Source organism: Dendrobates tinctorius, unplaced genomic scaffold (genome assembly GCF_039654945.1).
Source record: "Dendrobates tinctorius isolate UK_male_01 unplaced genomic scaffold, ASM3965494v1 ptg000111l, whole genome shotgun sequence".
In the NCBI taxonomy this organism is placed as follows: domain Eukaryota; kingdom Metazoa; phylum Chordata; class Amphibia; order Anura; family Dendrobatidae; genus Dendrobates; species Dendrobates tinctorius.
In genome coordinates this window covers 15,263,536-15,275,612 of record NW_027361779.1, presented here as the reverse complement: position 1 = coordinate 15,275,612, position 12,077 = coordinate 15,263,536, and the positions used below count along the sequence as shown (strand labels likewise).

General features: G+C 40.8%; 1 protein-coding gene across 4 annotated transcripts in view; it reads left to right on the top strand.

Annotated features, from left to right (window-relative positions):
- Positions 1–12,077, top strand: part of KLHL32 (kelch like family member 32) — a 454,252-nt gene that overhangs the window by 126,371 nt on the left and 315,804 nt on the right. For all 4 annotated transcript variants that reach the window (XM_073589527.1, XM_073589529.1, XM_073589525.1 and 1 more), the window contains one exon: positions 6,308–6,396. In XM_073589527.1, the coding sequence (XP_073445628.1) occupies positions 6,374–6,396 (23 nt within the window). In that variant the 5' untranslated portion in view covers positions 6,308–6,373. Of the gene's footprint in view, positions 1–6,307; positions 6,397–12,077 lie in introns of those variants that run through there.

The following is a 12,077-nucleotide window of genomic DNA, read 5'->3' as shown; positions in this document are numbered from 1 at the left end:
AAACAGACAAAACTAGAAGGTGGAGGTCTGTAAGAACGGAACATGTCCTCGACTTATTCTTACAAAGTCACACACAGATAGCTTCACTGTGGCCGTGATAACAGCCGTTACACGGTACTGTGTGAGGAGCGTACACCGCTGTATGGTGTGAAAAAATGCACTCTCAGTACCTCACCAGGACAAAAAAAAAATTTGGATTGCTTTTAAAAAAGCAGTTTGCAGAGCAGTGGGAAAACAGCAATGCAGTTATCAGGAAGCCTTATAAGGCAGCCTAACAACCAACACAGCTGATCCAGCAATATATAGCCTCCACTTGCACTGCACACACAGTGGCTGGTGTGTTGTACAGGCAAAATCGCTAGCAGCAGAAGCAGTTTTTGGTGTCTTCTTCCCTGCCTAATGCTCTGCTCTCCCTACAGAATCAGCAGCAGCTCTCCCTATTCTGAGATCAGCATGAGTAACATGGCGGTCGGCGTGCACGCCCTTTTATACCTCCTGTGACGCCCCCCAAAGCAAGCCAATCACTTGCATGCCCTTCTCAAAGATGGTGGTGACCCCTGCCTATGTCATCACGTTGCCCACAGTGTCCATGGATCCTGATTGGCTGAAAAAGGGCGGAAAACAAACTTTTGAAACGCAACTTTGGCACTAAAGTTGCCGATCTCGTGGCCGACCTCACCCTAGGGTCGGGTTTCGTTTCATGAAACCCGACTTTACCAAAAGTCGGCGACTTTTGAAATTTTTCGACCCGTTTCGCTCAACTCTAGTGGTCACACCAATTTTTTATTTAATTTAGATTTCTCTTTTGTTCATTCACTTTTCTTTTTGGTAGTTGATAAAAATAACCTATTAACATTTTATTTTCAAAAGTATTCTTACCTTACAACATTTATTTAAAATTTTATTTATTTAATTTTATTTATTTCAAATCTGTGTAAAATTTTTGCACAGTACTTTAAGTCTCATATAAACCATGGCAAGCTAACAGTAGTTGAGCTTTCTGCTTGCCAATTTCAGTCTTCTCGATTTTGAAAAGAATTGGATGAGTTAGTAGTGCTCCTTTGCAGCTTTGGACGTATCCATACTTCCAGGTTGGTAGGTACTTACTGACCTTGGATTTTTGGATACGTCCAGGTGACTTTGCATAGTGAATGGCCCCAGTTATCTGCACAGTGAATGGCCCCAGTTATCTGCACAGAGAGTGGCCCCAGATAATGCTGCACAGTGAGTGGCCCCAGTTATCTGCACAGTGAGTGGCCTCAGTTATCGGCACAGGGAGTGGCCCCAGTTATCTGCACAGTGAGTGGCCCCAGTTATCTGCACAGTGAGTGGCCCCAGTTATCTGCACAGTGAATGGCCCCAGTTATCTGCACAGTGAGTGGCACCCATTATGCTGCACAGTGAGTGGCCCCAGTTATGCTGCACAGTGAGTGGCCCCAGTTATCTGCACAGTGAGTGGCCCCGGTTATCTGCACAGTGAGTGGCCCCAGATAATGCTGCACAGTGAGTGGCCCCAGATAATGCTGCACAGTGAGTGGCCCCAGTTATGCTGCACAATGTGTGGCCCCATCATATTGCTGCTGCTGCCGCTGCCTTCGTTACCAAAAAAAAACCTGTATACTCACATCTGTCGCTGCCCCCTGCTCATCAGCATTGCAGGCTTTGCAGTGACTGTGCAGGCAGAGGGCACAATAGCACCCTCTGACCTGAATGTCACTGCAGAGGGTGCAAGACAGCAGAGCGACGCGCAGGGACAGGTGAATATGCCTCCCCCCGTTCATACTCACCCCCATCATGGCGCTTGTCTCTGCAGCGCAGCCCCTGCTTCTTCCATGTTCTCGGCGCACTGCTCTCTTCCTGCTTCAGAGGTCACGTGGTGCCGCTCATTAAATATGTGCATATTCATGAGTTTAATGAGCGGTACCACGTGACCGCTGAAGCAGGAAGGAAGAGCAGTGCCGAGAACATGGAACAAGCAGGGGGGCTGCAGAGGGTGAGTATTATCTCTGACTCCCCAGCTCCCCCTCCCCCGCTGATTTCCCCCAGTATATGACTTACACGAGAGGGGGACTTTCAGCCCCAAAATATGGGCTGAAAATCTTGGCTTATACATGAGTATATACGGTATATTTCAAAAAATTGTGCTGATGTAAAGTAGACATGTGGGAAATATTATTTATTAAATATTTTGTGCAACATACAGTATCTCTGATTTAAGGGCATAAAAATTAAACATTTCAAAAAAATTTCTATTTTTTTTGTTGCCAAATTTGTTATTTTTTCACAAATAAACGTAAGTCATGTCGAAGAAATTTTACAACTATTGTGAAATACAATATGTCTCATGCTCAGAATCAGTGGGATCAGTTGAAGCATTCCAGAGTTGTTAACACAGAAAGTTACACTAGTCAGAATTGTAACATTTGGCCTGGTCATGAAGGTGAAAACAGGCTTAGTGTGTGGTAAAGGGGTTAAGGGCCCATTACATATTAGACTAAAGTCAGATGTACTTATGATCAGTGGGATCCAATGACTGTCAGGGGAAAGAAAAAAAGAAAAATCAAACTTGCTGTATTTTAGCTGTTCTGTTTGTTGTTTCCTGTCATGGATCACACTGTGTGGGTATCTGCAGGCTGTTTATTACATGAGGTGCAATTCTCCATTACAAGATATATATGACTATAGTACATACATAAAAATAGTGAGACCCCTAGAGGCCACATCATCATATAACATATTGCTACATCCTTTCTCTTTTAACTGGAGGAGCAATAAAAAAATAATAAAACAATGGATACCATGACCAAGTTAGAGCTATAACATAATAAGTCCAATTAGATATAACCCTTGAGGTGAGCCGGCTTTCTGAATTCTGCCAGCTCTTGTAACATAAGATGTGTCACTGTCTACATCTGGTAGTTCTTCTGATCCTGGTAAGATGCCTTCTGATATTGCCTGTCTGTGGCCAGAATCCTCACCCTGATGGTCAGCTGTCACTGCTGGTACTTGACTTGTACTTGCTGCCTCGTTGTCTTGGGTGTCAGGATACTGTTCAAAAGGCTTCTTCCTTCCTTCCTCTGTTGGAATTTTGTAGGACTGAGGTCCTTGTTTCTGGACAACTTTTTGCCTTTTGCCAGTGTTTGTGAAATGTGCTGCTTGGCTACAGCCAAATGTTGTCATTTCTCTGGAGCTCCGGCAGATCCTTTGCAGATTTATTGTAATAGAAAGCTTGCCTATCTTGATTCTTCTGTAATTTAGCTTTGATGTTTCCCAGCAACCTTGGCTTTAACAGATGACTAGCAGTTGGTAAGAGTGTCTTTGTACGCCTACTCATGAGCCTCTGTGCCGGACTGCTGTCTAGGCCTTGGGCGGGTGTGTTTCTATGATCCAGTATAGGATAAAACTGAAAAGGAAAGAGCGCAATAGGGTCTTATCTGGGTGGAAGATAGAATAAATTCAAATGGAATCTACTCACCTTTCCACGAATGAACAAACGCATGTAAATCAATGTCAGCCTGCTGCACGCCCGTGGTTCACAAACGTGACCGCCAATATAGTTCCTTTTGGATAAAAATTTAGGCTTACTGGGCGCTGCTGAGACCAGGATAAAGTCACCACATGAGAATCTTTTTAACTCTTTATTCCCTCTGGGAATAAAGAGTTAAAAAGATTCTCATGTGGTGACTTTATCCTGGTCTCAGCAGCGCCCAGTAAGCCTAAATTTTTATCCAAAAGGAACTATGATCCAGTATAGACAGATATACATCAGTACCCGCTTGTTTTGCTTTCTGCATGAGTCTTTTGGCCATTTTTACTGCTGACTCTGCTTTCCCATTACTCTGAGGATATCTGGGAGAAGACGTCTGGTGTTCAAATTCCCATTTCTTGCTGAAGGTTTTGAAGTCTTCCAAAGTAAACTGCGCCGCATCGTCAGAAAAAGCGATATCAGGAATGCCATACCTGGCAAAAAGAGCCTTGCGTTTTTTAACCGCTGTTAAACCCTTGTGTCATGCAACAAATCAACCTCCCAGAAGTTAGAGAAATAGTCCACTGTAATCAGGTAGTCTGTAATTCCATGTGAACAAGTCTGTTCCTATTTTTGACCATGGACTATGTGGAATTTCATGAGGTTGCAATGTCTCCTTTGGTTGTTTATCACTGCAGGATGCACATATTTCACATTGTGCTATACAATTTTTAATGTGGTCATTCATTCCTGGCCAATAAACCGATTCCCGCGCTCGACGTAGGCATCCTTCCATGCCTAAGTGAGAGGAGTGCAATGTTTTCAGTATGTCTCTTCTGAAAACCTCTGGTATAACCGCCCTGTCATCTTTAAAGATGATTCCTTGATGCACTGACCGTTTCATAAACCTGCAGAAAGAAACAATGACCTGCAGGTGGCACCTCAACCAGAAGACATTTTTTGACCCCTATTTATACTTATCAAACCAATTTATTGTATTACCAATCTACATATATAAATACCTGTCTGTATTCATCAGCTCATGAAATACATTTACATTTGATCAGCTTGCTTTTTCTGAAATTGCCTGCGCCCCCGACGACCAATGTGAGAAAATTTCACACGGGCCAAGCTAGTTTGTTTATATTGCCGCAATCTAGATCTCTTCCTTTTAATGCAATGTACAACAATTTGGACTATGTTGGTGGAATATATAAATAATAAATATAAATAATATTCACACACTTCATTAGAACACCCGGGAGCACAGATTATTAGATGATGCATATGCTTATGATGGAAATTAGCATTGTAATAAATAGAGAAGATTTAAGCTGAAACTTATTTTGATCAATCATTATTATCCATGAAGCTCATTATATTAATGCAGGAAAACTGATGTAATGGGATGCATTGGGATTGGCGTGCCTTAACATTAAGGCCATGTGCCCACGTAGCGTTTTAAAACGCTCACTAAAAACCGGATTCCTTCCCATAAATCGTGCGTTTTTTTCCGTGTGATTTCACCGCTATTTCTCCGCGATTTTGCCGCGATTTTCGCGTGCGATATTCAAGCACTTTCCAAGCGATTTGAAGCATCGCTTGGAAAGTGATTGACAGGTTGGTCACACTCGTCAAACATAGTGTTTGACAAGTGTGACCAGGTTTTTACTATTGAGGCCGCCTATGCGGCATCAATAGTAAAAGATAGAATGTTAAAATGCAAAAAAAATTAAAAAATCGGTGTATATTTACCTTCCGGCGTCCCGCGCTGGATTCCCGGGCCTCAGCATTCCCAGTAATGCCTTGTGAGACCAGTGATGACGTAGTCTCGCGTTGCTATAGCGATCTCGCGAGACCACGTCATCACAGGACCTTGCCGCAAGGCATTACTGGGAACTCTTAGGCCGGGAATGCAGCGCGGGACATCGGAAGGTAAATATACCCCGATTTTTTATTTTTTATTCTTTTTTTTTTACAGGGGTATGGTACCCAGGGCCTGGAGGACAGTCTCCTCTCCTCCACACCGTGAGTACCAACCGCACATGAGACGCTTAACTTCCCGCATGGTGTGCATAGCCACATGCGGGAAGTAAGCGATTCTCATGCATTCCTATGGGTGCGGAATCGTGGCAATTCTTTGCGATTCCGCACAAAAGAATGAGCATGCTGCGATTTTTTCCGCGATGCGATTCCGCCGCGGAAAAAAGCGCAGCATTAGCACAGCATGTGCGGAATGCCATAGGAATGCATGGGGGGCGTTCTGTACACGATTTTTAAGCGTTTTCGCGCCGAAAATTGCGGCAAAAACGCTTAAAAATCGCTACGTGGGCACATAGCCTAAAATAAATTTGTCAGCAGGTGTTTGCTGCCTCATATGAGAGCAGCATGATGTAGAGAAAGAGACCCTGAATCTATCAATGTGTCACTTAGTTTGCCTGGTGCAGCAGTTTTGAGTTTTTATTTAGCAATGCAGCAGAGCTGAGAAAGCTGTTCCTGCCCATACCAGGCTCCGTGTGTACATTGTCTATAGATAGTAAGCTGCTTATCAAAGAAGGGGGTGGAGTGGGATCAGAGCCTTCATGCCAGCTTTTCCAGGCAATGATAATCACCAGGTGATAAAGCCTTCAGTGTAAGTAAACAACAGCACACATCTTGACATGTGACACATCATTGAATTCAGTATTTTAGCCCCTACCTCATGCTGACCTCAGATTGCATAGCAAAACCCGCTGACAGATTGCCTTTAAGCTTAGAGGTCTTGTCATATATCATAATTTTTTCCCCTTTTTTTTCTTTATAAATTATCATATTTTTCTAATTATTTATATTTGATTGCAGCTGGAATGCTTGTTTGTTCCTTCTCTAAAGCTTACGTGTGAAGACTCAGAGGAACCAACCTGGACGATGCCTTCTGAGATATGCCTCAGGTAAATGTGCCATGCACGTCTTCCAAGCTCTGAGAGCTTGTCATCCTCATTTAGATTGCTCTTAATTGAAACGTCTTTCAGGTTAGTCAGGCAGATGTGAATTGAAAGCTGTGTCTGTTTTGCTTGGTTAAGCACTTGAAAAGAGACTTTCAGAAACTACATGGTCTTACAACAATTATTTCCGAAATTTCTAAACTATCAACATATGGGTTACGCGGCATTACAAACATAAATCCTACTGACAGCCTGTTAGACCTACAATATGCTAGCTAACCATGGAGCAGTTGATTACAGGGGTTGTCAAGGACTGTGATATTTATGACCCATCCCGAGGACGGGACATCTTATCAAATTGGTACATTCGGTCCAACACCAGGCACCCTCACCTATCAGCTATTATAGGCTCCAGTGGCGGTTAGACGTAAAGCATGAATTGACCTAGAAGAGGACAATCAATTACACTGTGCAATTGTCATTCTTAGGGCAGGGTCAGACTGCTGTATAACTCGTGCGAGAATCGCATCGCACTGCACGGACTGGCCCGGCACCTCTCCTGACCTGAGCAAGACAGCATGATGGATCACTATGCAGCTGTCAAGCTCAGGTCAGGAGAGCCGACAGCCAGGATGAGTTTTACGATGCGATTCTCGCACGAGAAATACGGCAGTCTGTCTCTGACCTTCGACTGCAGCTCAGCTCCCATTGCAGTGAATAGGAGCTGAACTGCAGTATCTGAGAAAGGCCACTGCACAGAATCTGAAGAAGTGCTGTTGTAACTGATCGGACTCATCTGTGATGACAATGAGGATCAGACCCCCATGTATCTGAAATTGATGACCTATCTTGAAGGTAGATCATTATTATCTGAGCAGTGAAGTACCCCTTTAAAATTAATAATATCATTCCATAGCATCATTATAGAATAGTTAGTGAGGAGGGCAAGCATTTTACCATTTCTTGACTGATATTCCTGTATTTCTATGTTGTATGAGACAAACAGTATGAATCAAAGACTTTAAAGGATTTTCCTCCCAAAAAAAAGTATATTTCAAGTAATAGATCTGTCAATAAAATATGTTTCACAATTGGATATGTTAAAAAATTTTCCTACTGTGTACTGTGTAAAGGCTGTGTCTGACCGTGCAGGAACATGGTCTGATCATACCACAGATACTGGGCAGGAAACAAGAGACGATACAGACAGGACAACATGGGATTTCAGATGCTGCTTTCTGTGAGGTAAGACATGTTTAAAAACAAGCAGCAAAAGCTTTACCTCACAGAAACAATCATCTGTGATCCCCTGCTGTAATGTCTGATACTCTTCTGCTTCCTCCCCTGCCCAGGAGCTGTAGTGTGATCAGACCATGTTCCTGCACGGTCAGACCCAGCCATTACACAGTACACAGCAGGGGTTTTATAAGATTATCTCAGCACAGGAACATTTTTTTAACACATCTAAATGTGTAACCTATTCTTATTTCAAGATATATTGATATTGATTAAAATGTCCTTTGTTTGTGGGAAAACCCCTTTAAGGTCCATTTACGCAAACTGACCGGTGAAACGATGTGACACTATTATATTAAATATATACTACATCACTCAATGTGCATAGGCTGGCATAGTTGTTAACAGTCCGAGACCTGTTTACACAGGACTATTCACCACCGAGGACAATGATTTTTTTATGCTACATAAAAGATAATTTCACCCTATAAACATGCTTTTTGATAGTTCAGTGGGTGATTGGCAGTCTGTTTTTATGGCAAGATCATTTGAAACAAGCATTTTTAACACTGCTCATTCACAATTATTTTGTTGTGTAAATGCCCCTTTACTTTTACTCTTGTGAACAGGGATGAAGGCATTAAACAACTTGTATGCTTGTATGTTAACATTACTCCTGATTTTTTATTATGGTGCCAGCTGAAAGGAAGTAGATATATGGGGTATAGCTTTTATATAGTATTTTCCCTCACTTCACTCACCACACAACAAACTTAGCAGAAAGTGTATAGCACTTGTCACTCTGTTCTTTGTTCATGACAATAGAAGTAGAACTGCTTAGATAATGAGAATAGGAGCCTTTATTCCCCAAGGACTTGTAAAGGAATTTTAAGATACAGTAGAAAGTGTTTACTATGAAAATGTGGGATTTGAACCATTTTACTGTTCTCTTATATTGAATAATAAGAACAGATGGGAAACAATGCTATATTAATGTGGCTCTGTGGTGCCGCATGACGCTCTCTTATGTCTGGAAGATCACTTAGGCACTGAATCTGAGCAGAAGCATGGCTGAAAAGGTTTGCAGCAAAGCTATGGGTTGTTTTATATTTTAAATCAAGTCTTCTAATAATGGGATGTAAGAAATGTAAAATTAAGTTCAATCAAGCTCAAAAAAGACAGCAATACATAGTAACATAGTTATTAAGGTTGAAGGAAGACTTTAAGTCCATCTAGTTCAACCCATATCCTATCCTAGCCTGCCCTAACATGTTGATCCAGGCAAAAAAAAACCATGTGGCAAACAGTAAGCTTCACATTGGGGAAACAAATTCCTTCCCGACTCCACATACGGCAATCAGACTAGCTCCCTGGATCAACGCAATATTAAGGAAACTAGTGTATATACCCTGTAATATTATACTTTTCAAGAAAGGCATCCAGTCCCTTCTTAAATTTTATTAGGGAATCACTCATTACAACATCATATGGCAGAGAGTTCCATAGTCTCACTGCTCGTACAGTAAAGAATCCGCGTCTGTGATTATGCTTAAACCTTCTTTCCTCCAGACGCAGAGGATGCCCCCTTGTCCCCGTCACAGGTCTAAGAGTAAAAAGATCATTAGAAAGGTCTCTGTATTGTCCCCGCATATATTTATACATTGTAATAAGATCACCCCTAAGCCTTCGATTTTCCAAACTAAATAACCCCAAGTATAATAACCTGTCTTGGTATTGCAGACCCCCCAGTTCCCTAATAACCTTGGTCGCTCTTCTCTGCACCCGCTCCAGTTCAGCTATGTCTTTCTTATACACCGGAGACCAGAACTGTACACAGTATTCTAAGTGTGGTCGCACTAGTGACTTATATAGAGGTAAAATTATGTTCTCCTCATGAGCATCTATGCCTCTTTTAATGCATCCCATTATTTTATTTGCCTTTGCAGCAGCTGCCTGACACTGGCCACTAAATGTGAGTTTGTCGTCCACCCATACACCCAGGTCTTTTTCAGTGACAGGTTTGCCCAATTTTTTACAATTAAGTACATAATTATACATCTTGTTCATTCTACCCAAGTGCATGACCTTACATTTATCCCCATTAAAGCTCATTTGCCTTTTATCAGCCCAAGCTTCTAGTTTACATAAATCCTCCTCTAATATAAAATTGTCCTCCTCTGTATTGATTACCCTGCAGAGTTTAGTGTCATCTGCAAATATTGAAATTCCACTCTCTATGCCCCCTCTATGTCCCCCGGCCAGGACTGTGCTCTAGAAACTAACTGTGTGTTGGAGATTTAACCCTGCTTTGTCCTCAAGCAAGCGCAGCACAGCACGGAGGAGGGGCAGTGCTCCAGCAACCATCTGTGTGTCGGAGTTTTAACCCTGTCCTCAAGCAAGTGCAACACACTACATCAGAGGTATCACCCTCTCTCTTCAATGCAAATATTAGTATTGTGCTGGACATATTTGAGGTAAATCTCCATCAGGCTCTCTTTTTTTATAATTTAGTGCTTCTAAATTTTACCCTTATCTTTATTTATATAAACGCCTCTGCATATATTTTTTATATATTTATATTTTTTACATTGCTTCGACAGCACATATATTAATATATTATATTCATTTATTACTACAGAACTTTACAGTTCCACCATTCAGTTCATGTTTCTAATCTAGGGTTAATTTAGGGTGATATATTAAGGATATCTCAGCGCAGACATATACCTATGTTTATAATTATACATCTTGTTTGTTCTACCCAAGTGCATGACCTTACATTTATCCCCATTAAAGCTCATTTGCCATTTATCAGCCCAAGCTTCTAGTTTACATAAATCCTACTGTAACATAAAATTGTCCTCCTCTGTATTGATTACCCTGCAGAGTTTAGTGTCATCTGCAAATATTGAAATTCCACTCTCTATGCCCCCTACAAGGTCATTAATAAATATGTTAAAAAGAAGCGGGCCCAAAACTGACCCCTGTGGTATCCCACTGCTAACCGTGACCCAGTCCGAGTGTGCTCCATTAATAACCACCCTTTGTTTCCTATCCCTGAGCCAGCTCTTCACCTACTTACACATATTTTCCCCTATCCCCATTGTTCTCATTTTATGTATCAAGCAAAAATGACTATATAACTTATTTAAATAAAATATACTTTAATTGTGCAAAATAAATAAAAAAATACTTAACAGTAAAACATTAAGGGTTCGCTCACACAAGCTAATAACTTGGACGACTGCTGTCCAATGTTTTATCGGATGCACGCGGTCCAGTGTTACACTGTGAAGCTGTGCAGATTTGCGGGTTTTTTTTCTACAGGCCGAATTGGTCCGTGGAAAAAAATTGCAGCATGTTGAGAGTGGCTCCGCAAATCGCATCACAAGTCTATGGGTGGATGTAAATTATCCAAGTACAGTCTGATTTACACAGATGGAGACAATGGAGAAGATGGAGAGATTAAGTTTTCCTTCTTCTCCACACCGGTGATGCGGTTCTATCATGCGAGAGAATCAAATCACAATAAACTGACACTGATCAAATTTGGATCAGAGTTTGAGCCGGGTGTCATTACCATAATCAGAAGTGAGAATCATTGCTCATGTGAGCTTACCCTAAGGGAAACTATATACTGTAGAAATCTTTGGTATCAGCATTTTATACTGACCTGGAGAATTAATGTCACACTTGGCATACTTATACTGCATGTTATGCAGTGTAAAAAAATGACAAAAACTATGGCAGACTTGCTTTTTTTTCATTTTGTCAATAAAAACTTTTAAATAAATAGTTAATAAAACAGTGCGTAAAGAGTTAACATATTGTATGAATTCCAAAGTAATGGCAAAAAACATACAAGTCATATTACCAGAAACATTACAAAGCTGCATCAAACAGAATATGTAATATGATGTCTCTTAGAATGTCTTGATAAAGGAGCAAAAAAAAATAGCTTGGGAATGCCTATGCAAATACATAATTTGCATTAACAAACAAATGTAAAGAATATTGTTGGGCATCATTTAGATTTTATACAATTTAAACAATAAACCAAAACATTATTTCTATTTTCTATTACTACCCAACCACATATAACATTTTAATTGCTTTTTTTAACTGAAGTGTTTCAACCCAAAAAAAAGTAATTCTGGCATTTAGATTATTTTTCTGTTCATGGCTTTTGCGGTATGGGTCAATTTATTATACATTATTTTGAGAGATCAGGCTTTTACATACGCAACTATACCAATTATGCCTTTTGTGTAGATACAATCTTTTGATTGGCCGTTATTGCATTTTATTGCAATGTAGTGATGACCGAGAAATGTAATTCTGACGTTTTGAATTTTTTTCTCGTTATGCCGTTTAGCAATCAGGTTAATTCATTTTTTATATTGATATATTGGGCGATTCTGAAAGTGGCGATACAAAATATGTGTATATTT